Below are 26,182 nucleotides of genomic sequence, written 5' to 3'. Positions count from 1 at the left end.
TTCTCATCTCCGTTATGGGCCCACACAGAAGCCTTCTTTTTAGCTGCACAATTACATCAGGAATGAAAAAAAAAATACTGTGAAGGTAACAAAGACTGGCATAGAGGTATGGGTCATCACAGGCTCCAAGATCTTGCAATGAAGAACTCTGCTCTAAAATGTTTCATCCATCAGATGTTGCAGAACACTGGTGGGTCCTTGACTCCCTTCTTGTGAATTTGCAAAAGCCACTTCCTCTTTGTTGACCTGGGGTTCCTGAACTTAGGGATGAGCCTAGATTTCAGATATAGGTGATGGGAAACAGGAAAAGTTGCATCCTTTTTGTTTGTCACCAGCAGTAGGTCTAGTATACCATATGGTGAGCCATGGATTGACAGAGAAAGGGAACTATAAAAATATTAATAAGTAACTATGTTTGTCTCGCTTCCTCAGTGATGCTCTTTGCCGAGGTCTGGAACCGAAGTTATTGTCGTCCCATTGAGACACTGGTGGATATCCTCAATGAGTTCCCCCATGAGGCTGAGTACGTCTTTAAACCCTCATGTGTCTCACTCCAGCGATGTGGTGGCTGCTGCGGAGATGAGAGACTGTACTGTGTCCCTGTGGAGACGCATGTTGTGGTCATGCAGGTAAAGAGGAAAGATGGGGGGAGACAAAGCTACCTACCACAATTCTAGTTTTGAATCCATTTCCATCCTCTCTTGCTTTTTGTAACCTTCTGAACTCTGCTTCCTTCTCGCCTTTATATTTTAAGACTACAGTTTTCTTGTGTCCCTCTGACCCCTACGCTGTAAAGCTAGTTTTCCTGTTACCTCCTGGACTTTGCTTACATTTGCATTTCCCTTTTACATTCTATACTATTACTGCCACTCCCATGGCCAACCAACAAGTACCTGGGCTGTTATCGAGGTTTAAGAAAACAACAGGGTAACCGATCCGCAAACTCCAAGATGGGAAACAAACAAAGCAGATTAGTATATGAAAAAAACAAAGTTTAATGGAAAATTGTTGAATAAAATTAGGAAGCCCGACACAGGCCGTGTTTCGCCCAACTGGGCTGCATCAGGGGCTACAAAACAAACAATTGTGTGACAATGTTTAATTTGTTTTTCTATTTGTTTTTAATTTTCAAAAAATCAACAATTTTCTATTAAACTTTGGTTTTTTCATATACTGATCTGCTTTGTTTGTTTCCTATCCTGTTATCGAGGTTTGCCTTAACCTCCTGGAGCCATTCCTGGTGATCTTTGTGCAACGCCCTTGCGTGTTTCTTCAACTCTTCAACCTGTAAAACAAGAGGGAGGGCTGTTAAGTGTCATTACATAAGAAAAGAAATAAAAGACAGAAAAAAAGCAATGATATGCTGTCTTTTTGGGGGTTTTTTGTTTTACACGCACATTATGAACGTCCATTTTGTATATATAAGAAAATGTCATGTATATTATGCTGGCAGGAGTACAACTGTTTGATAAGGAAGGCAAGAAGAAGGAGGGAGGGAGAGAGAGAGGAAGGGACAAATTGCAAAATACTTACAGATCTCAGGTACGAAGACCGCCTGTTGAAGAGGCGTTGCAGCACCTCCCAGCCCTTGTCCATTCTCATGATGTCTCGCCTCTTCCCCTGTCAGGGGAAGAGGCGCTTTTCATTTACAGCAATCAGCTGCGCAAGCCAGAGCACATCCATGTCGGAGGAGTTGGGCTTTCTCCCATGGGGACCATGTGCACCCATGACTTCTCCAACACAGATGTGCACGCATGCACACGCATAAATAGCACGTCGTAGACAGGGCTTATGCACGCACTATATGGACGTGTTATGACGGCGGATGACAGCTCTCTGGAGTTACCAGCAGCCCCTGAGCACACGTTCAATATATCACGTTAAAGGGGTGCAAACCTTTATGTGCATTGCCTGTAAACGGCTGTGTATCATGCGTTGCTTGTATTTAAATGAAAATCGCATAATTACAATACATTTGCATAGCATTTTTGTTCCGTCTTTGCGAATGCGGTAAACAGGTCACTGTGGGCTTTGGCGCATTTGTCACTAGATACCGTGATCGCTAAGCCAGTTCAAACTGGTTCTAAACTATCACTCCTGGCACGGTAAGTTTGATGCATCTGGCCCTGAATGTTAGTAGGTGTTGAAGGCCATAGATGATGTGATGGATGTTCCACACCTTTCCTTTCCTTAGGTGGTTCGTGTGAGTCTGGTCCAGGAGAAGACCCGTGAGGAAGCAGTGAGTTTTATTGAACACAGGAGCTGTATGTGCAGGTGAGGAATGGGCAGACAACTATGTGCTTGCATGTGAGTTGCAGATGTATGGTGAGAACTTACTTACCAGAGGTAGTGAACTTCAACTATGGCTTAAAAGAATCATAACAGGCAGAACCCAGCAATGAGGGGAAAGATTAATAGGCGCAGAATATAGTAATAGGGAGAGGCAGGAGTTTACAGGAGTAGGAATGGAGGCTTGTGGCACTTCTTAAAATTATCAGGTAATTGATGACTTTTATTTATAAAACTAGTAAAAAAGGCCCGTTTCGTAAACAAATGAAACGGGCGCTAGCAAGGCTATAGAGAGAGTGAGAGTGTGTATATGTATGTGTGTCTGTGTGTGTGTGACACAGAGAAAGTGTATGTGTGTGTGTCTCTGTGTGAAAGAGAGTGTGCACAGGTAGGGTGAAAATGAAGAGACAGCAGTGAAATTTTACATAGGACAGCTGAACCATTTGAGGCGTGTTTGTGTGTCTGTGTGAGAGAGTGTGTATATGTGTGTGGGTACGTGTGTGTGTGAGATAGAGACAGTGTAAGTGTGTCTGTGTGTGAGATAGAGACAGTGTAAGTGTGTGTGTGTGCGTCTGTGTTAAAGAGTGTGTGAAAGGGTAGGGTCAAAATGAAAAGACAGCATTATAATTGTTCATAGCACAGCACAAACATTTGAGGCAGTTCTTGCCTTATCTCCCCTGCCACCCCCTCCATACCCAACGATTCGTTCCTTGTCTTCCATCCCTCTGTGTCCTGTGTGTGTGTGTGTGTGTGTGAGAGAGCGAGAGAGGTGCTAGCAGTCCCTGTGATAGTGGCAGGTCAGTTGCTCATTATAGCCAGTTATGAGTGAGAGTGTGTGTGTATGTGCTGGTTTTTTTCCTTCCCTCCTATGCCCTCCGTGTCCGTTGTTTGTGTGGAGAGCAGAGATCTATATGGTCCTTTTAGCGTTGCTGTTGACGTCGTGTAGCAACTGTGTGCTGCTGGTTTTCATTGTTTTGCGGTGTCTTATGTCACGTTCCGTCGCTTAGTAACGGGTTCGCGATGCGATTGGTTGAGTGTCATTGGTCCGCCCTCGACGTCATGACGTTTGATGCAGGGGCGGGGCCAACACTAATGGGCGAATTCCGGGTTTCACCACCATGCATTTAGAACGTTGGGACTTGTGGAGGCTTCAGAACATTGGAGGTGCGTTTTATATAGAGAGATATTTTTGTAATTCTTTTCAAATAGTGTAAAAAGTTCTTAGGAGATGGTTCAATATGCCTGTCCATCTGGAAGCACAATAACATCCCCTAACTTGCCTCCACTAGGTTCAGACATGGGGGGGAAGGCCTATTGTGGTCTTACATCTGTGGAAACTGAATGGAGCTTGTTGAGGTTTATGTTTTCATAAGCCAGAAAATACATGTTTTTCACATCTTTCTTTGTTGTTTCTAGGCCAAAGAGGAAGAGGTTAAAAGTGCAGCTGCGGTATGTAAGGCTCTTCATTCCGTGTTCAGAATTACTGACCTGTTGGCCTGTACATTGTATTTCGCATATTGTTTGCACAGCACAATTTACTAAAGGCCCCTGTTGGCATTGGTTATGAAAGGATGATGAAGGAAAGTCTTCAAAGTGGAAAAATAGTCTATTGAAAAATCCAACCATAAGATGAAATAATGTATATATATATATATATATATATATATATATATATATATATATATATATATATATATACATACTTAAAGATGTTAAAGAAATTTAATTAGGCATGAAATATAACGTATGAGAAAAGAAAAAAATAGCGTGTGTATGGCAAAAGAAAATATGGCAAAAAAAGAAATATTAAAAAAAATATAAAGAAAAAAAGAAAGAATCACAGTAGTGATCTCAAAAGAATAGTTAAAAAATCATTAGCAATGCATGAAAAAGGAATCTGAAAATGAATAGATGATAAATCAAAATACCGAATTAAAGAAAAAATACATAATAATTAAAATAAAGAATAAAAAACAAATAATAATGAAAAAGATGAACCTTGGGCGTGTGAAAATTGCAAGTTAATTGTTCTATTTAAACAAAAAGTAATTAAACTAATTGCTTAAAAAATAATGCTAACATGCTATACATTTGGAAAAGGCAGTTGTTACAATGAACGTACTCATGTCTATATGGACTCCACACTAAACCGATGGAGTGGTAAAGCTATATGTTTGAAAAGCATGTATATATACAGAAACCAACCAGAATCAGAGGCGTAGCCAGGTTTTGATCTCAGGGGGAGCAGACTTTAATAAAATAGGCGCCGGTTGGTGTCAGTTACACAGCAGTGTCTGTGTTGTTGCTCAGGGGCTGTAGCGGGCACTGATTAATACAGGCTGTCTCTGTTGTGTCCTGCCTACAAGAAAACAGTAAGTTACATCAAGAGGCAGGATGCAGAAGAGATCCCTGGACTGGCCAGAGCGGGTAACTTGTCTTCTTAACTACAAAGTAAAAATATTCACATCGTGACCATCACCTCAGGAATAGTACACACATTCCTTCCACTGCTAGACACCTTGTTTAAATCAGATGGGCGTTTGTGTGTTGATTCTATAGGATGTGAAGAACACTAGTCCTGAACATTTTTATTTTAGGTGACAAGGGCCCTTGCCCCAGAGCCTACTTTCAAATAGGGCTAGACATTTTGTGAAATAACACAAACCCCTGCAAAAAGACACCCAAAACCTATACTGAAAACTTACTACACCATAACAGCCCTAATCCACCTACAAAAAGACAGTGCTATAAATATTATAGTGGGACCTAGAAAAGTGTTTCCCTATTGGTCCTGGAGTACCCCCTTGCCATTCAGGTTATCCACAATGAATCTGCATGAAAAAGATTTGCATGTAATGGAGGCAATATATACAAATCAATGTCATGCATATTTACTGTGGATATCCTGAAATCCTGACTGGCAAGGGGGTACTCCAGGACCAACTTGGGAAACACTGCTCTAGAACACAAAACTTGCCACACCATAACAGCCCTAACCCACCTTTGAACAGACATATTACACTGGGCTCTAGAGCACCAATTAACCTACTATTGGGAAACTGGAACAAGCTGCACTGTTACACATTCCTACACAGATGCTATGTGCTAGCAGAATCCTTCACCTCAGGCACACATGCAGAAGAACATGGACAGATCCTCATCTATATAACATAAGAGTAGTCATGCTGGATCAAACAAATGGTCCATCTAGCCGAGTATCCTGTTTCCAACAGTGGCCAACCCAGGTCACAAGCACCTGGCAGAAACCCAAATTGTGACAATATTCCAATCTAATACAGAATAGGGAGCCACAAAAACAAAACAAAACAAAAAACCAAAACAAAAGAAACCACCACCAGCAACAAAAATTGAAATAGAGAACCCCCTCCTCTCTGCCCAAGGAAGCCAGACATAGGCGGTCGGTGGCCCAACTGTTTGGGGAGGCTAAAGGGGGTGGGGTTAGGGGTGGGGCCAGGAGCAGAGCTTACCTCCATAATTGTCTGACAACACACAGAAAATAATAAGTAAAAATAAAATAGTCACAATTAATACCTTTTATTAAATTTAGATTTTAGATATGTGTCATATGTCAAAGAATAAAGTGGTTGCTCAAAGCAAATACTAACCACAATTGCTCAACTGCAAAACACTATGCACAACTTTGTGCAAAAACACACTCAGAACCTTACTGTACCATAAATATTACACTGGGCAGAACCTAATACACCAATATACCACCCATATGGAAAATGCAGACCGTCAACAATATGAAACAAGGGATCATAATATCACTATGAGCCTGCAAAGAGGTGGGAAAATGTGGGATACAAATGCAGCAAATAAAATAAATAAACACGATGTCTGTTTTAGAAACCCATTACCAGGAGAAAAAAAATCTCTGCACCAATAACAGGGTTAAATGTCATAAATAAGTAACTAAATAAATAAATAGATAGAAACTCTGAATGCTGAGCACCTGATCCTTATAATATGACATCTGTTTTAATGGTCCTTTACCAGAAGGGGGGGGGGGGGAGCTAGACTGCACAGAGGACAGGGGTTGAGTGTGAAAGAGGGCAGGAGATGTTTACAGGAGACACTGTAAACGCCAGAATAGTAATTAATACTTTAATCACAGAGTTATGTGTGATTAACTTGCAGCCCCCTACGTTTCTTCCAAACTACAAACATTCCTGAATTACAGATTCTGAAATACCTTCCGTACCATATTTGCGTTATGAAAATATATGTATTTAGTGTGAATATCATTTATGCCTAGTATATTTACACATATAGAATATAAATGTTCAAGCCCAACCACACAAGATAAAAATGTTTATATACTTGTTAGATTAGTTTTGCACAAAGTTTAGAAAACTTGTGGGGAGGTAGTGGGGGAGGGGAAGGAAAAATTCACTCAGCTTTTCTGGTACATAATAATGTCACAAACGTTATGCAGGAATCAATGTGCCTTTTGTTAAAGCAAACATCAGCAAGGTTTGGGGAAAGAAAAAGTCAAGACACCGATCCTACTGATAAGCACTTACATGCAAAAGCAGGGATGCCTAGTCTGTCCCAGTAATGTTCTGCATTCTCACCCAAGGTTTTCTTCCTCGTTTTGTTTTTTTTTTAACTCTCCCTTCCTTCCACCATTTCTGCCCTACTGTCTCCTCTCATTCCTTTCATCACTAGTTTTCTTCCAAGTATTATGCTCTCTCCCTCTCCTGTTTGGATTATTTTATCCTTCACTGTAGCTAAACCTTTCTTGCCACCTCCTCTCCTTTGATGATCTTCTCTCCCTCCCCCCATAAACCGTACTGCCTCAAAGCTCATATGGAAAAACAGGCAGAAAAATGCTTCTTTCAAGCGCTACGTTCCAGCCTCAACAAGCTGCGGAAGGCAGCAGCAGCAGCATTTTTATTTTAACAAGAAATTATTTCCTGTGTATTCCTTCAAACTGCTCATGCTTGAGCCACAGAACAGGTCACTTGTCCAAATTACAGCAGGCAAGATGCAGACCTGAAATTTTCATCACAAATTTCTTACTAAAACTGAACTACTCTCACTCTGTTTACAACTCACAGCAAAGGAAACAGACCAGAATAAGAGCCAGATTTTGTTTACTGAATCTTTTGCACTGTTCTTTCCTAAGCAGCAAGGATATTACTTTTAACTTCTAACAAGAAGAGTACCTGAATAGCTCTAGTGGTGGTCGTCGATCCGGAGCCTTCTCTCTGCTGCCTGCTGTTGCAACTTCCTGCTTACGCGTGGGTGGGATCTGGCAGAGAAAAGGCTCCGGGTTGGTCAGGCAGTGGTGAGGGGAGGATGATGAACCTAAGGGACGACATCGTAGGGAGCTGAGGTATGCTGGGCACTCACGGGCGGGTGGGGGCTGGGGGAGGAGGGAGAGAGGAGGAGAAAAAAAACCCAGATGCTTGTGTGCTGGCTGCCTGACTGCAACAACCGGCTGGCAAAAATCAATAACATTTAGAGGGAGAGCTGCCTGGCAAAAAGCGCTACGTTTGTGAGGACAGCAGCCAAGGGAAGTCAATGATTGGGCTGGGGAGGCTTAGCCTCCCCAAGCCTCTTATACGGGGCGCCTATGAAGCCAGACTCTATAAATAGTCGAATACGGACTTAAGAAAATGCACTCAGACCCCTGCAGGGTTGCTAATTTGAAGGTATCGGAGATGTGCATTTTCAAATACTGTCATATTCCTAATATCAAATTGAAAATAAAATACCTTTTTCTACTGTTTTCTACTCTGTGACCCTACCTCCTCCCCCTTTCCAGTAGTGCCTTCTCTGTGTCCCTATCGCCTCACCTTTCCAGTAGTGCCCTGTGTCCCTATCTCCTTCCCCCTTTCCAGTAGTGCCCCCGTGTCCCTATCCCCGTCCTTTTCAGTAGAGCACCTATCTCCCCCCTTTTCAGAAGTGCCCCTGTGTCCCCATTTCTTCTTTCTCCAGCACTGCCTCTTTGTGTTTCAATGCCCCTACCCTCTCCCTGTCCAGTATTGACTCTGTGTACTTCTCCATCCCTGTCCAGAATTTACTATATCCTTCTCTCTCCCCATGTTAACCTTTTTCCCTGCCTCTTTCAGCTCTTCCCAGTGTTTCATTTGGAGGGACTGGTTATAGGGACACTCTAGCATGTGTTATATTTGTGCTGAGATTTTTTTTTCTCCTGGTCAAGGCCACTAAAACAGACATCATGTTATGAGAATCAGGTGCTCAACATTCACAGTTTCTATTTATTTATTTATTACATTAATACCCTACATTAAACATGAATTAGGTTGAAACAAAACAGAATAATCCATTTGTGTACCTAAAAGGTAAATCACAAAACAGATGAAAATGTGATTTCATGTGCCCCAATGAAAGGAGAGTTTAATTCTACTTTCATTTAATTTCAATATATTCTATCTTCCCATGGCAGATTACAACAACAAAAATCCTTTATCCTCCACCTTTTAGGACTCTGTATATCCTGCTAGATAGTGATGGCACAAGGGAAGCAAGTTTGGTCCAGTGAAGACTAACTCAAAATAACCTGTTCCTTAGCTGGGCCATTACCATATTAAAAATGCGACCATACCATGCCTCTGTGACTATGTTCCACTAATGTAAAACGATTAACTGGATTTCTTGACTAGGGACACAAGCATACACTTATTTATTCAATACCACAATTCCTCATGTACAGCCACAAAACAACTTTTTAGAGTGGATAGTATTCCTTTTATTATCGACCAATAAAGAGTTTTTAGTTTTGACACAGTATAAGTCATCACAAGAACAAAATATAAGAAAACCAATGGGCTGCATTAGGGATTTATAACCCATTTATGTTTAAGCAAAAGAGATCTGCATGAAACAAAATATTTATTTTTATTTTGACTTATAAAACCACTTGCCCCTGAAACATGTTCAAAACGGAATAATCCATTTGTGTACCTAAAAGGTAAACTACAAAATAGATGAAAATGTGATTTCATGTGCCCCAATGAAAGGAGAGTTTAATTCTACCTCCATTTAATTTCAATATATTCTATCTTCCCATGGCAGATTACAACAACAGTTAAGCTAATGAACCCATCAGAAAACAGGATATCCTCACTGAAATCTGGGTATCTGTATTGCATAGAAGCACAGTAAAGAAAAATCAAACTATACAGTTTATAATTGCAGTTTCTACCAGCTACTATAATTTTTGAAGCTGCTTTAGTGATATTCAATTGTTACTACATCTACATTTCTCCTCCAGCTTTTAAAGCACTGCCTATCCAACTAAAACAACTTTAGACTTGTTACAGACATGGCCCAACAATAAAGAATGACAACATGGATACACAGCTGCTCATACCTTTGGCTTGCTTGTGTGAACAGCAGTGAAGGCTGAGCAGGGGAGTGTAAACAAACCAAACTGGGTTCCATGCTTACAGTGGACTAGATGGCTCACTTGGACTCCTATTAAGCTTTTTCTAACTTCTCCACCCCCTACCTCCCTCTCTTCAGCCTGCTCTCTCCCTTCTGCATAGTTATTTTTACTTTCCTGAAGCCTTTTCCCTCCTGCTGCACCGGGGATTCACAGTCAGCTATTTGCCAGCTTTGGGGATTCACAGTCAGCTGTTTGCCAGCTTTGGGGATTCTATTCAGACGTCCCACCTCTAGTTGCTTAGAGTAGGCGGGGGGGGGGGGGGGGGGGGGGGGGGGGGGGAGGGACACACGTCTGAGGAGAAGCCCCAAAGCTGGCAAACAGCTGACTGTGAATCACTGGTGCAGCAGGAGGGAAAAGGCTTCAGGAAAGTAAAAACAACTATGGACAGGAGAGAGCGGGCAGGAGAAGAGACAATAGAACAGATGACTGGAGCGGGGGGGGGGGGGGGGGGGAAGAGAAAGATTTTCCATGTGGCGCATAGGCACCATTTTTTCAAAATATCTGTTTAGGGGAGCGACCGCTCCCCCTGCGCCCCACCTAGCTAAGCCACTGACAAGAATAAAAAGAAATGGGTAACGGTACATAAAAACTGCAACTGGTTTACTGAACCACGCAAATAAGAATTAAGCTGTGCTAAAATACTATACCTTTTAAAAGACTGTTGTTGAAGTAAACATGCTTATTTGTCTAGGTAGACTTGTGCACTCGCAGCAGAGTGCTTAAATTGGCAAAGGAGTTTATCATGGACAACAAGGCAATATAAATAAAAAAAGGCGCCAAAATAATGACACGAAAAAAAATGCCAACAGAGAGGAAGTGACATGTAGCTTGGAGGACGAGCTAGAAGACGCTGAAAAATCTTAGTTTCTTACCTGTAACGGTAGTTTTCCGTGGACAAAGGATCTTCTAGCCACACCTCTGAATATATGCCACAATGATGTGCGTGACCCGGCTATCCAATAGGAATGCTTAAAAAGTAACAAAGTTAGCGCATAAATACCAAATGACAGCCCAGACCCGTCAGTTTAATAATATAAGCTATGACAACTAGGGAGGGATGGTGTGGCTAGAAGATCCTTTGTCCCCGGAAAACTACCGTTACAGGTAAGAAACTAAGATTTTTCCATGGACAGGATCTTCTAGCCACACCTCTGAAGACTCCCAAGCATACACAGGTAACAATCATGTGATAGATAAACATGAAAATCCAATAAACATAATGAAAGAAATCTGTTACCTGTGGTAGGAGGAGGAGGACAGTTGTCGTTTACATTGCCTCCCTAAGAATTGAGAGTCCAAACAATGAATCTGCACGTGAAACTGCATCAGACAGCTGACTGTGAATCGCTGGTGCAGCAGGAGGGAAAAGGCTTCAGGAAAGTAAAAACAACTACGAACAGGAGAGAGTCTCTTCTCCTGCCCGCTCTCTCCTGTCCGTAGTTGTTTTTACTTTCCTTCATGCGTGGGATGTGCATAAAGGAATCCTGTGCAGCAGGAATGGATCCTCAGAAGCTTAGCCAAAATTGGGTGGCGGAGCAGGTGGGGGAAGAGAGGTTGGTGGTTGGGAGGCGAGGATAGTGGAGGGCAGACTTATACGGTCCGTGCCAGAGCCGGTGATGGGAGGCGGGACTGGTGGTTGGGAGGCGGGAAATACTGCTGGGCAGACTTGTACGGTCTGTGCCCTGAAAAAGGCAAGTACAAATCAAGGTAAGATATACACGAGTTTATCTTGTTGGGCAGACTGGATGGACCATGCAGGTCTTTTTCTGCCGTCGTCTATTATGTTACTATGTAAGACAGTAATGCTTTGAAAAAGTATGCAGGGATGACCAAGTAGCTGCCCTACCGATGTCAAAAAGAGGCGCCGTATGTAAAAATGCAGTTGAAGCCGCCATGGCACGCAACCTATGAGCTGTAACATGAGGATGTGAAGCATGCTGATTATAACAAAAATTTATACACTGAGTCACATATGAAGAAAGAATTTGTTTAGATATTGGTTGCTGATTTTTTACATTGTAAGATAGAAATAACTGTGAAGGTCTATGACCACCTGACGTACACTGTAAATATATTGATAATGCTCTAGTACAATCCAACGTGTGCAATCTACTGTGTTGAGTAGATTGATGAGGAGGTGGAAAAAACACTGGTAAAATAATCGATTGATTCATGTGAAAAGAAGACACTACTTTTGGAAGAAACTTCGGATGAGGTCGTAGTATCGCTTTATCATGTAAAACTTGAGTATAAAGGGTGTAATATACGAGTGCATGTAATTCTCCAATTCTTCGAGCTGAAGTAATAGCGATAAGAAACGTTTTCCAAGTAAGAAATTGGAGTTTAGCCAATTGAAGAGGTTCAAATGGAGGTTCCATGAGTTTTCCTAAAACCAAATTCAAATCCCATGCTACTGGGGGTAACTGAGCCGGAGGTTTAAGATTGAGTAAACCTTTCAAAAATCTCTTTGTGATAGGATGTGCCATTACTGTGTAATCATCAATCGAATCATGAAAAACAGAGATAGCTGCAATATGTACCTTAACTGAAGAAGCAGCCAATCCTGAATTGGCTAAAAAGAGGAAATATTCCAATAATGGAGAAATTGGGCAAGAAATTGGGTTAACCTGATGTGCTGTAAACCAATAACAGAATCTTTTCCGTTTAGACGCATAAACCAGTCTAGTCGACTGCTTTCTGGAAGCCAATAATACATCAATAATTGGTTGAGAAAAAACCGAAGAACCTAGTGATTTACCTGAAGATACCAAGCGGTAAGATGGAGTTTGGTGAGATTTGGATGTAGAAGCTGACCGTTGTTCTTCGAAATGAGGTCTGGAATTGCAGGAAGAAACTGTGGTTGGAAGACAGCTAACTGCGTTAGCACAGGAAACCACGTTTGCCTCGGCCAATATGGTGTTATTAGAATTATCGACGATCTGTCCTGGATGATCTTCTGTAACACTCTTGGAATGAGAGGGATTGGAGGAAAAGCGTAAAACAGAAAATTTGTCCAACGGAGAGCAAATGCGTCTGCGGCTATCCTGCTCCTTGAAGGCCACCTTGAACAATATTTGTGACACTTGTTGTTCTGTGGGGACGCAAAAAGATCTACTTGAGGCCAGCTCCAAAGCTGAAAAAGGTCGTGAATAATTGTGGTCTTCAGAGACCACTCGTGCGGTTGAAGTTTCCTGCTTAACACATCTGCGATGTGATTCTCCCGACCTGGTAGATAAATTGCTTGAATCACAGAATGGAGTGAAAGAACTAGGGTCCAAAGTCTGACAGCTTCTTGACACAGACGAAGAGAGCCCATACCCCCTTGCTTGTTTATATAAAACATTGCTACCTGATTGTCTATACGAACTTGTATCAATTGGGATCGAAGTAGATGTTGAAAAGTTTGAACATAAGTACATAAGTACATAAGTAGTGCCATACTGGGAAAGACCAAAGGTCCATCTAGCCCAGCATCCTGTCACCGACAGTGGCCAATCCAGGTCAAGGGCACCTGGCACGCTCCCCAAACGTAAAAACATTCCAGACAAGTTATACCTAAAAATGAGGAATTTTTCCAGTCCATTTAATAGCGGTCTATGGACTTGTCCTTTAGGAATCTATCTAACCCCTTTTTAAACTCCGTCAAGCTAACCGCCCGTACCACGTTCTCCGGCAATGAATTCCAGAGTCTAATTACACGTTGGGTGAAGAAAAATTTTCTCCGATTCGTTTTAAATTTACCACACTGTAGCTTCAACTCATGCCCTCTAGTCCTAGTATTTTTGGATAGCGTGAACAGTCGCTTCACATCCACCCGATCCATTCCACTCATTATTTTATACACTTCTATCATATCTCCCCTCAGCCGTCTCTTCTCCAAGCTGAAAAGCCCTAGCCTTCTCAGCCTCTCTTCATAGGAAAGTCGTCCCATCCCCACTATCATTTTCGTCGCCCTTCGCTGTACCTTTTCCAATTCTACTATATCTTTTTTGAGATACGGAGACCAGTACTGAACACAATACTCCAGGTGCGGTCGCACCATGGAGCGATACAACGGCATTATAACATCCGCACACCTGGACTCCATACCCTTCTTAATAACACCCAACATTCTATTCGCTTTCCTAGCCGCAGCAGCACACTGAGCAGAAGGTTTCAGCGTATCATCGACGACGACACCCAGATCCCTTTCTTGATCCGTAACTCCTAACGCGGAACCTTGCAAGACGTAGCTATAATTCGGGTTCCTCTTACCCACATGCATCACTTTGCACTTGTCAACATTGAACTTCATCTGCCACTTGCACGCCCATTCTCCCAGTCTCGCAAGGTCCTCCTGTAATCGTTCACATTCCTCCTGCGACTTGACGACCCTGAATAATTTTGTGTCATCGGCGAATTTAATTACCTCACTAGTTATTCCCATCTCTAGGTCATTTATAATACATTAAAAAGCAACGGACCCAGCACAGACCCCTGCGGGACCCCACTAACTACCCTCCTCCACTGAGAATACTGGCCACGCAATCCTACTCTCTGCTTCCTATCTTTCAACCAGTTCTTAATCCATAATAATACCCTACCTCCGATTCCATGACTCTGCAATTTCTTCAGGAGTCTTTCGTGCGGCACTTTGTCAAACGCCTTCTGAAAATCCAGATATACAATATCAACCGGCTCCCCATTGTCCACATGTTTGCTTACCCCCTCAAAAAAAATGCATTAGATTGGTGAGGCAAGACTTCCCTTCACTAAATCCGTGCTGACTTTGTCTCATCAGTCCATGTTTTTGTATATGCTCTGCAATTTTATTCTTAATAATAGCCTCCACCATCTTGCCCGGCACCGACGTCAGACTCACCGGTCTATAATTTCCCGGATCTCCTCTGGAACCTTTCTTAAAAATCGGAGTAACATTGGCTACCCTCCAGTCTTCCGGTATTACACTCGATTTTAGGGACAGATTGCATATTTCTAACAGTAGCTCCGCAAGTTCATTTTTTAGTTCTATTAATACTCTGGGATGAATACCATCAGGTCCCGGTGATTTACTACTCTTCAGCTTGCTGAACTGACCCATTACATCCTCCAAGGTTACAGAGAATTTGTTTAGTTTCTCCGACTCCCCCGCTTCAAATATTCTTTCCGGCACCGGTGTCCCCCCCAAATCCTCCTCGGTGAAGACCGAAGCAAAGAATTCATTTAATTTCTCCGCTACGGCTTTGTCCTCCTTGATCGCCCCTTTAACACCATTTTCGTCCAGCGGCCCAACCGACTCTTTGGCCGGTTTCCTGCTTTTAATGTATCTAAAAAGTTTTTACTATGTATTTTGCTTCCAACGCTAATTTCTTCTCAAAGTCCTTTTTTGCCCTCCTTATCTCCGCTTTGCATTTGGCTTGGCATTCCTTATGATCTATCCTGTTACTTTCAGTTGGTTCTCTTCTCCACTTTCTGAAGGATTGGTTTTTGGCTCTAATGATTTCCTTTATCTTACTGTTTAGCCACGCCGGCTGACGTTTAGTCTTTTTTCCCTTTTTTCTAATACGTGGAATATATTTGTCCTGAACCTCCAGGATGGTGTTTTTAAACAGCATCCACGCCTGATGCAAGTTTTTTACTCTGCGAGCTGCTCCTTTCAGTCTTTTTTTCACCATTTTTCTCATTTTGTCGTAATCACCTTTTCTATAGTTAAACGCTAGCGTACTTGATTTCCTAGTTTCACTTCCTTCAATGCCAATATCAAAACCGATCATATTATGATCACTGTTATCAAGCGGCCCTCTGTCAATCTGACTGCTCTCAATTCCAGGTGGTTTATGGAGTATAATCTCTCTTGAGGTGTCCAGTGACCTTGTGTTGATAAGTGGCCGATATGTGCCCCCCCAACCAACCTTGGATGCGTCTGTGGTAAGAATCTTGGTTGGTAGAGGTGACTGGAAAGGAGCTCCCACCAAAAGATTTTGTTGCTGTGTCCACCACAATAGCTGTAGTTTGATACGGTTGGATAGAAGAATCTTTGAAGCAAGAGGGTGTCGATACTGAATCCACCTTTTCTTTAAATACCACTGTAGGGGCCACATGTGTAGTCGCGCTAGCGGAAGAACAGCAACTGTCGAAGCCATGTGTCCCAGAAGAATTAGAAGAGCTCGAGCAGTCGTGACCTTCACTGATTGAAGGTAGTGAACTAATTGTATGAGCAAATGAGCTCGAGGGAGTGGTAACTTCGCTAGAGATTTGCAAGAAACCAGATCCGCTCCGATGAAAATCAATCTCTGTGTTGGGATCAAATGTGATTTTTTGTAATTGATCACCAAACCTAACCTTTCGAGAAGTATAATGGTAGTCTGTAAATCTTGAAGATTCTTTTGTGGAGACTGAGCTACAATCAACCAATCATCAAGATATGGAAATAGGACGATTCCCTGTCGATGTAACTGAGCAATTGGAGCTATGACACACTTTGAAAACACCCGGGAGCTGATGTTAAGCCAAAAGGTAGAACTTTGTACTGGTAATGTTGTCCTTGACAGACAAACCGAAGAAATCATCGTGAAGAGGGATGAACAGGAATGTGTAGGTAAGCATCCTGTAGATCTATGGCTGAAAACCATACCCCTTGTCGTAATAACGGAAGTATTACCAATAAAGATGTCATTCGAAATCTTTGTTTTGGAAGAAACTTGTTGAGTTGTCTTAGATCCAATATTGCTCTTAGACCCCCATTCTTCTTTGGGATAAGAAAAAATCGGGAATAAATTCCTTTGTTTATGTTGTGAGCAGGTACATTCTCTATAGCATTGAAATGAAGAAGCCTGCAAATTTCCTGATGTAACTGTGGAAACTGGGAACTTGGGACATGGAGATGTGTATGTGATCGAAGAGGTGGGGGTTGTGAGAATACCAGGGAATAACCATTTTGAACAATATCCAAAATCCACTTGTCCGTTGTTATTGATCTCTAAGCAGTGAAAAAGTGTTGAATTCTGCCCCCCACCGGACTCTGACACTGGGAACGGTCAAAAAGAAGGAGTAAGTTTTTGCTGCTGATGTGTCTGGACAGGCTTCTGAGAACGCCTTTCTCTAGCTGGTCTAGTGTGAAAATTGTAACGTTGATACTGAGATTTAAATTGATAAGCTGGACGCTGATGAGCAAAAGATTGTCATTGTTGAAATCTGCTTTTAGGGTTAAAATAAGGTAATCTTTTATAATTTGATTTAGAAGGTTGGTGCTTATCCTGCTCTAAAGTATCAAGTGTTGTACAATCCTCCTTAAGACCTTCAATCAACTGTTTTACCCTATCTCCAAATAAAGAATCACCAGAATAAGGAGCATCAGCTACCTTTTCATGAACATCTTCCCCTAATGCAGAAGCTCTTAACCATGATAAGCGTCTTGATGCAATAGAAGTAGCTGCATTTCTGACCGAAGTGTCAAATTGATCATGTGTGGTACGGATCATTTGCTTAGAGCTGTCTTCTAAACTAGTCATAATTTGCTGAAAAAGCGGCATGTTTTGCTGAGGAAGCAATGATTTTAATTTAGACAAGTCTTCCATTATGGTATATAAGTATTCTACTTGATGAAACATATGAATTGCAATATGAGCCGAAAGCATGGAAGACTGAAAACTCTTTCTTGCTAAAATGTCCATAAATTTTAAATCCTTAGGAGGTGGATGATTAGTAATATCTTTTTGTAGCTTGTTTCGCCGCATGGCAGATTTCACTACTAAGGATGCATGAGGAAGTTGAGTCTTACTGTAACCCAAAAGTTCTTGAACCTTATATTTATTTTCTAACAACCTTTGAGTAGGTCTAATTGAATAAGGCGTGTTCCATACCAATTTTTGGTGATCTTGAAGCACCTGAGGTATAGGTAGGGTTATCGACTGCTTAACTAAATTCAAGTATTTAGTGACTGACCTTTTATCCTCAGAAATATCACCTTGAGGAGTCAGAGGTATATTCAAAGCAGTCACCAATTTTTGTAAACATTTATTATAAGACTCATCCTGCACAGGTAAAGTCTCTTCCTGATGAGTAGATGGCATAGATGAATGGGAAGGCATTTCATGCCCTGGCTGACCCAGGGGAGTATTATGAAGTGAAGAAGCCAACGAAGGTGCTGGTGAATTCAATTGTGACTTGACTGATAAAACCTCCTGTAGAGAATTTGAAGGAGATACAGTCCATAACTGCTGCCTTTGAGGTGTATGAGGAAGAGGTGCTGCATTTGATGTCACAAGTTGATGTGAATTAAGTTGGTTAGATTGACCTGAAGATTCTTGTAGTTTCTGCTGATTTTCTAACAGCTTCGTGAGCAAATCCATTATTTTTAACTGTGTAATGGAAGAGGAAGAAGAGCACGCCCTAGAGGAGGCATGAGAAATTGAATATGTAGATTCTCGACATTTTGAAGAGCTATGTTGTGACTGAGAATCCATTCTACTACGCTTCCTTGAAGGAGCATCGGAGGACGAAGTGGATGAAGACCTTGACCTCTGACAGTGAAACAATGGACGGCGATGTCGAGAAGAACTGCCATGTGTATAAGAACAGCCATGCCGATGCGAACGGCCATGCCGTGAACTAACCTGCCTGACATCGACGTCGACTTCACTACCCAAAGTCGAGGCTGAAGACACTGTTTGAGATCAAAGGTCCCGATATCGACCTCGATCATCCGTCAACCTCGATGATCGTCGATGCCGACGTCGAGCTCTGGAGCTGCCATTGAAGTCTGGTAAGGCATCCTGAGATGCTTGCTGTCCATTAGCTGAGTCCTTAACCTGATCCCCGGGCACTGAGGCAAGGGGGAGAGCAGGAATAGAAGTCACCTGGTCCCCGGGCACTAAGGCAAGGGGGAGAGCAGGGATAACATTATCCTCTTGAAGAGCTGCAGCAGCCGATGCTGTCACAGGCCGTAGTGATGAAGTTTTATTGAAGACCAATTTATTCAAGAAAGCTTACCATAATAACGCACCCTAATTGTCAATTAACAAGTTGTACACTGGACTTTCACAATATCTAATTCTTTATTTCCTATCGCTCATATTATTATGAAGTTTAATATTCATGATTGTTTCAAACTAAGTTATCCCGATTTTATTATAAGATGAACTTTCCTTCCTGAATACTTACTCCATTCTGTCTCCTCTACCTTAACTGTGTATTTCTTTTTTTCCGGAACTGGTAATCACTATTACGGAAATATGTAAGCCACATTGAGCCTGCAAATAGGTGGGAAAATGTGGGATACAAATGTTGTAAATAAATAAATAAATTTGGTATTTATACCGTACATTTCAGCGGGAATGCACTAACTTTGTTACTTTTACTTTTTAAGCATTCCTGTTGGATAGCCGGGTCACGCACGTCATCGTGGCGTATATTCAGAGGTGTGGCTGGAAGATCCTGTCCATGGAAAAATAAAAACGTAAAGGAAGAAATTGAAACCAGAACCGCATATATGAAAAAATTACATGGACTAATAGTATATTTCAGTTAAAAAAGGGGGGTAAAAAATAACCCAATTAAAATCTGAAAATAAATGTACAGCTGTGTCTAAATATATTAGAAATACAGATACTAATTACGGAACCCAGGATGACGGTGCGCTGCACTTGGGAAACTGAAACTCATGGTGACTAATGAAGATGGACCAAAAAAAACAGAGAGGAAAAAAAAAACACAGATCCAGCAAAGCAAAAATCAAGAATTGTCCTGAATCGCTTAACTAATTTCAGAATGGGTAAAGAAGGAAGGTAGAGAAGCCATTTCGGCAGGGTAGAAGAGCCTTGAAGGGCCAGGGTAATATTCTCTCTTAGTACAGGACTGCATTCCAGAAAATGGAGTTGAGGAAGTAGAATCTTAAAGCTATAACTAACACAAGTACTTGGAAGATCTCCCTGACTCATCGTAGTCTCTCTCCTTTCTGTTTTTAGACCAAAGTCACTGCACCTGAAAGATTCTACAGAGAAAGCAGAGGATGTCCCTGACCTTTCTCCAATCCCTTCTGCTGTTGGGTGGCAATTGTCACAGCATCGGGCTAGTGGGTGCAAGCAAATAAAACACAGGTGAGAAGGGGCTAGAAGTTGCATGCATGGATGGGGTCTGGGGAGCCAGTTATTCATTTTAGTTGAAAACATTTTTATTGATGACAAGATGTAAATAATACAATTACCATAAGAACATGTTAACAGTTCAACAGAAAAACAGCTGAGGCAATAAATCAGCCATCAAAATGTTTGAATTTAACTTTTTATCTCTGCCCTGGACCCTAAAGTCTAACATACACTCTTATACCAGATCTAATACTCAAGTAAGACATAGCCAAGATCATTTTTTCTCTTCCCCCCCCCCCCCCCCCCCCCCCACCTAGAAGTAGAGGACAAGGGGTATAGAACATATATTAAAATAATATCAGCACACTGAAGAAATCCTCCAGTAGCATGTTACAAAAGTATAGAATATGTGGAGAGCTTGGGTTCGTATAGCCCCACTAAAGTGCGATGCCTCTGATTAATCAAAGTAGTCCATCATAAGCCCCCAACCCCCTCCTTTACCTACACCCCTCCCGATCCTATACCCATCCCCAAACGTGAACCTTCTCCAAATTACAAAGAGAGCTGGTTCATTAGGAGGCTACAAACTCTGGGAGACAGAGCTAATATATAGGGTTCCCAAACAGACCAATTTTTTTTTCCTGCGTTTCAGGGTCATACGCACATCACTTGCTTCCATAAGTACCAAGTTATGGCATGCATTCCTCCAGGACCAGAAACTGGGAGCAGTACTCTTGAGTCCAGCATTGAAGAATACATTTTTACCCACCACCCCTGCTTTATAACTAAATATACATTCTTTCAGCAAAAGTGGTCCACATTGTCCCACTTGACCCAATATGAGACCTGTAGGTGACGCTATAATAAGTTTATGCAGCAATTGCTCCCAATTTTTAATCAAATAATCAAATAATTGTTGAATAATGGGACAGTACCAAAAGGTATGGGACAGATTAGCTTTAGGGCACCCACATTTAACACAGTCATAGCATCTACATGTCCAGCGTGGTACACTTGTCAAGGGGAAAAATATGATCTAGTAAGAATCCGGAATTGACATCCGGAGTTGCACTATATATGTACTGTGGGATCATCTGTAGCAGTCGCTGAACCTCCCCCTCTCTAATAAATAATCCAGTATCCTTATGGCAACGATGTACCAATGCAGTAAAATCTTTACCAGGGGTAACTAGGGTTAAAGCCTTATAAAGATTAGTAACAGTAGCCCGATAATGATTCACCGATCTAGAAAACTTCTCCAGCAACAGAAACGCAACCAGGAACATGTCAGCAATAAAGGTTTAATATAATGGGAGACCTGAAGATATTGATAAGATATAATACAGCCAGAGGCCTCCCACTGGAATGGTGGAGGGCAGAGCCATAGAGCTCAGGCTACTAGGGATATAGGCCAAGTCAGAAATCCGATGGTTGACATAACTAGAAGCTTGCTGGAAAAGCATGGCTTGTTTTTAGGCCTAGACTAAGACCAGAATGGCCTGAACTGGAAAAGTTAGGTCAAGGAATATGAAAACAAAATGGAAGATTTAAAATATGAACAAAATGGAAACTTTAATATCAGTTACAAAATGGAATTTTCTCTAATCTAAGTTAGAAAATCAAGTTGAGAAACAAGTGCGTCATGCCAGGTGTAAGGAAATGATTGAGAAAAAGGGGGTGTCAACTTTCCAATTAAGCAAGATTGTGGTCAGCTAGTTTGGGATAAACAAGTTTAACACTGTAGCTTATGGGCTCCTTTACGTAGAATGGAGTTAAAAGGGTATATAAGGCAGGAGGATTTAGGGCGTGTCAGAAGACCTTTTGACTTGCTACATGAAGTGCTGTCCAACTGTCCACCCATCTGCTTGTATTCCTGATCCTGTTGTATTATTGTGGTAAGCTATAATAAAGGTAATTATCCTTATAACCTCTCCTCTCACTCCTTTCTATGAAATATCTAGAGATAAAATGGTTAAAATGAATACACATATGTCCATGGACATTAGAAGCGAGTCAGATAAGTGCAAACATATCTTAGACAGCCTTCAAGGGAACCTCTCTGGTAGATGGCTGGTTTGCCAACCTATTAGAGGGGGTCTTCATGGGTCTATCCATCCCTAGATAAAAACAATATGCAAAATAGTTTAGTGGATGAGGTCTTAGGATTTGTAGTAGTATGTCAAAAGATTTCAATGTGCCATGTAAAATATCCCTTGTAGCGTTCATTTATGAAATATCCCTCTAACCTGGCCCGGTCCAAAATCTAAGTTACCCACGAGTATAAAAAACCTGTGCACTTCTGATCCTGGTGCAAATACCTCAGTAATAATTTCCAAGCATACCACATGGAGTACAATAGGATATGTGTTTTCACTCGTGGAGGCAAACTCTGCTGAGGGGCATGTAAGAGATAATAAAGATGTAACGGCAGAAATATGTCTCTCTCCAAGGACCAACAGGTAAAATGTTCAGTACCTACAATCCAATCTGCTAAGTGTCGTAATAAGCTTGCCAAGTTGTAGAGCCGCATATTTGGTAGTCCTAATCCCCCCTCCCCCCTGCATCCAATTACCATACAAACATTCTAGCTGAAGTTTAGGTTCCCCCCCAGCAGAAGTGAGTAAGAGCCCATCGAATAATTCTATAATCCTGTTATAGGTAATTGTTATAACATGTATAACCAGCAAGGGAATAAGATCCAATGCTTTTTTTGTGCCAGAACGCACTGGTACAGCGTACCGGCACCTTTTTTCCTCCCGGCGAGTCCTGCACCCTTCCTCTCACTCCCCCACTTACTACCACGTCGGACTCGGCAGCGCGAACAGTGCAGGCAGCGATTGAGAGAGGCTGGCAGCATCAGAGCTTCCCTCTGCGAGTCCCGTCTACGTTGTTTCAACCTCCTGTTTCCGCATAGGCGGGACTCGCAGAGGGAAGCTCCGACGCTGCCAGCCTCTCTCAATCGCTGCCTGCACCGTTCGCGCTGCTGAGTCCGACGCTGGCAGCCTTTCGCTTCGCTGGCAGGCAGTGGAGAAGGAGGATGGGCTGGGGGAAGAAGAATCGCTGGACATGGGAGAGGGGAGGGCAGGGGAGAGAGCAGAATCGCTGGGCATGGATGGGAAGGGAGGGCAGGAGAGAGAGAAGAATCACTGGACATGGATGGGAGGGGAGGACAGGGGAGAGAGAGAGGAGAATCGCTGGACATGGATGGCAGGGGAGGACAGGGGGCAGAGAAGAATCACTGGACATGGATGGCAGGGGAGGACAGGGGCAGAGAAGAATCGCTGGACATGGATGGGAGGGGAGGGCAGGGGAAGGAGAGGAGACATACTGGACATGGATGGGAGGGGAGGTCAGGGAAGAGAGATTCGCTGGGCATGGATGGAAGGGGAGTGCAGGGGAGAGAGGAGAATTGTTGGATATGGATGAGAGGGGAGGGAAGGGAAGGGTAGAGAGGAGAATCGCTGGACGATGGAGGAGGGGAGGGCAAATATATATCTGGGACTGAGTCTGATGTGCTCTGGATAGATGAGTGTAATCCCTCTCACCCGGGTGAAGAACCTGCCAAACATCCACTATTCGCAGTGTAGCACAAAGAAGTGGAATCCCCCTAGTGCTATCACACCTAGTCCTCCCCATAGGTCGGGATTTATCCAGCATAGGGTCAGCTATGATATTAAAGTCCCCTCCAATCATAAATTAGGGTTCCCAGAAAAGGTTAAAGTATACGAATAATTTTATGAAAAAATTTCTTATCATGCACATTGTGAGCATAAATATTACACAGCACATATGGAGATCCATCAATCACCAACTGTGCAATAACATATCGACCCTCCGGCTCTGCCTCCACCAATTTTTTCTCAACATGTAATATTTTATGAACTAGTATAAGAACCCTGGCCTTCTTCCCCCGTGGAGGAGTCTCCAACCCACCAGGTATGTAACTCTCGGTATTCGGAAGTGGGAAGATATGTCTCTTGTAACATGGCTATAGTAGCTCCTTTGCGATGTAAGCTATGTAAGATCTTCTTTCTCTTAATAGGGAAAGTGATACCCCCCACATTCCAAGAATAAACCCTCCATCCCATCATGTAATGTCACCTATATATGCCAGATAGAGCTGTTCATTTCTCCATGAATCCCGGGCATGTTGTCCCAGCCTTCAACATCCCCAGTTATACCATCCATTCCCCACCAAAATCAGCTAGTCCCCAAATTCCACAAAGAGAAGGTGTATCACATGTATCAATTCTCCTCCTACATTATCCTTCCCCCTATCCTGTCCACCTTTCAAATTAACTCTCTCCTCTTCCCCTTCTACCCATCCCTGACCCCCCCCCCCATCCTATCCCCCCTCTAACTCAAGCATCTTCTGACAATTGTCACATATTGATCACCCTCCTCATGACCCATATTCCTATCCACCCAGACTTCTCTGCTATGACCTCGATCTTCTCTGCAAAGAAATATATAGTGCAGAGAAGTATATTAAGGGTAGCAAGCTCCATCAGTTTACACTCATGTATAGTAGCGCACCCAAGAGGTCAATAGCAAAATTACAAACTAACTGCTAACTTGGACAACTACCAATAACAGTATAACAAGATGACTAGTAAGCTTTTTATCAAGCCCTCATACAGAATAAGATCTATCCCAGTGAGATCATCCACAACAGCCCCTCCACACACACGTAATCTCTATAGGTGATGAAATACCCCTCCCGCAGCACATATAACCACATTATCGCATAAAGAGAGAAAGAAAAAAAAAGGTAAGAAAGAAAGGGGGAGGAGGGGGAGGAAACCTGGAGAGAGGGAGTGGGGGGGGGGGGGGCTGAGAGAGATCATTCACCCAACCCCATAAGCACCCTCGCTCAGTACTTGACAATATTAAATTACAATCTTTTGTCTGATTTTTATTTTTATTTAAGGACACCTGATCTACTACGGTCTCTTTTGTATCCCAATAGTGAGGTTGCAATAGAGACTGTAGTAGATCAGGCGTCCTTAAATAAAAATCAGATAAAAGATTGTAATTTAATACTGTCAAGTACTGAGCATGATGTAAATAGGAACAACAAACATACTTTGAAATGTCTATATGTGAATGCCAGAAGTCTAAGAAATAAGATGGGAGAGTTTGAATATATTGCACTAAATGAAAAATTAGATATAATAGAAATCTCTGAGACCTGGTGGAAGGAGGATAACCAGTGGGACACTGTCATACCAGGGTACAAATTATATCGTAGTGATAGGGTGGATCGAATTGGTGGAGGGGTAGCATTGTATGTTAAGGAGGGCCTTGAATCAAATAGATTGATAATTCTACAGGAAACAAAACACATCTTGGAATCCCTGTGGATTGAAATTCCATTTGCAAAGGGGAAAGGATAGTGATAGGAGTGTACTACCATTCCACCTGGCCAGGATGAACAGACAGATGTAGAAATGTTATTGGAAATTAGGGAGGCTAACAAACTGGGGAACACGATAATAATGGGTGGTTTCAATTACCCCGATATTGACTGGGTAAATGTAACATCAGGACGTGCTAGGGAGCTAAAATTCCTGGACGAAATCAAGGATTGCTTTATGGAGCAGCTGGTACAGGAGCAGACAAGAGAAGAAAAATTCTAGACCTAGTCCTTAGAGGGTCGCATGAACTGGTGCGGGAGGTGATGGGGCCACTTGATAACAGTGATCATAATATGATCAGATTTGATATTAGCTTTGGAGTAAGAATACACAGGAAATCCAATACGTTAGCGTTTAACTTCCAAAAAGGAGACTATGATAAAATGAGAAGAACGTTGAAAACATAGAGGCGCGTCTGTAAGGGTCAAAAATTTACATCAGCCATGGATGCTGTTCAAAAATACCATCCTGGAAGCCAGATCAAATATATTCCGTGTATTGAAAAAGGAAGGAGGAAGACCAAACGACAGCCAGCATGGTTAAAAAATGAGGTGAAGGAAGCTATTAGAGCAAAAAGAAAATCCTTCAGAAAATGGAAGAAGGAACAGACTTAAATTAATAAGAAACAGCATAAAGAACGTCAAGACAAATGCAAAGTGCTGATAAGGAAAACAAAGAGGGTCTTTGAAAAAAGATTGCGTTGGAGGCAAAAACATAGTAAAAAATTTTTAGGTATATTAAAAGCAAAAAGCCGGTAAAACAATCGGTTGGACCGCTAGATGACCAAGGGGTAAAAGGGGCGATCAGGGAAGACAAAGCCATAGAGGAGAGATTAAATTAATTCTTTGCTTCGGTCTTCACCGAGGAAGATTGGGAGAGATACCGATGCCAGAAATGGTATTCAAAGCTGACGAGTCGGAGAAACTAAATGAAATCACTATACACCTAGAGGATGTAATGGGGCAATTTGG

General features: G+C 42.2%; 1 protein-coding gene across 2 annotated transcripts in view; it reads left to right on the top strand.

The window, feature by feature from the left end:
• LOC115480869 (snake venom vascular endothelial growth factor toxin apiscin-like) overlaps positions 1 to 26,182 on the top strand; it is a 140,440-nt gene that overhangs the window by 65,607 nt on the left and 48,651 nt on the right. For both annotated transcript variants that reach the window (XM_030219832.1, XM_030219830.1), the window contains exons 4-7: positions 433 to 629; positions 2,195 to 2,274; positions 3,706 to 3,738; positions 19,675 to 19,806. In XM_030219832.1, coding sequence (XP_030075692.1) covers positions 433 to 629; positions 2,195 to 2,274; positions 3,706 to 3,738; positions 19,675 to 19,806 — 442 coding nt within the window. The remainder of the gene's footprint in view (positions 1 to 432; positions 630 to 2,194; positions 2,275 to 3,705; positions 3,739 to 19,674; positions 19,807 to 26,182) is intronic.

The sequence above is a fragment of the Microcaecilia unicolor genome, chromosome 11 (genome assembly GCF_901765095.1).
Source record: "Microcaecilia unicolor chromosome 11, aMicUni1.1, whole genome shotgun sequence".
NCBI lineage: Eukaryota > Metazoa > Chordata > Amphibia > Gymnophiona > Siphonopidae > Microcaecilia > Microcaecilia unicolor.
The sequence above is the reverse complement of the archived record's forward strand: the minus strand, read 5'-3'. Positions and strand labels throughout refer to the sequence as shown.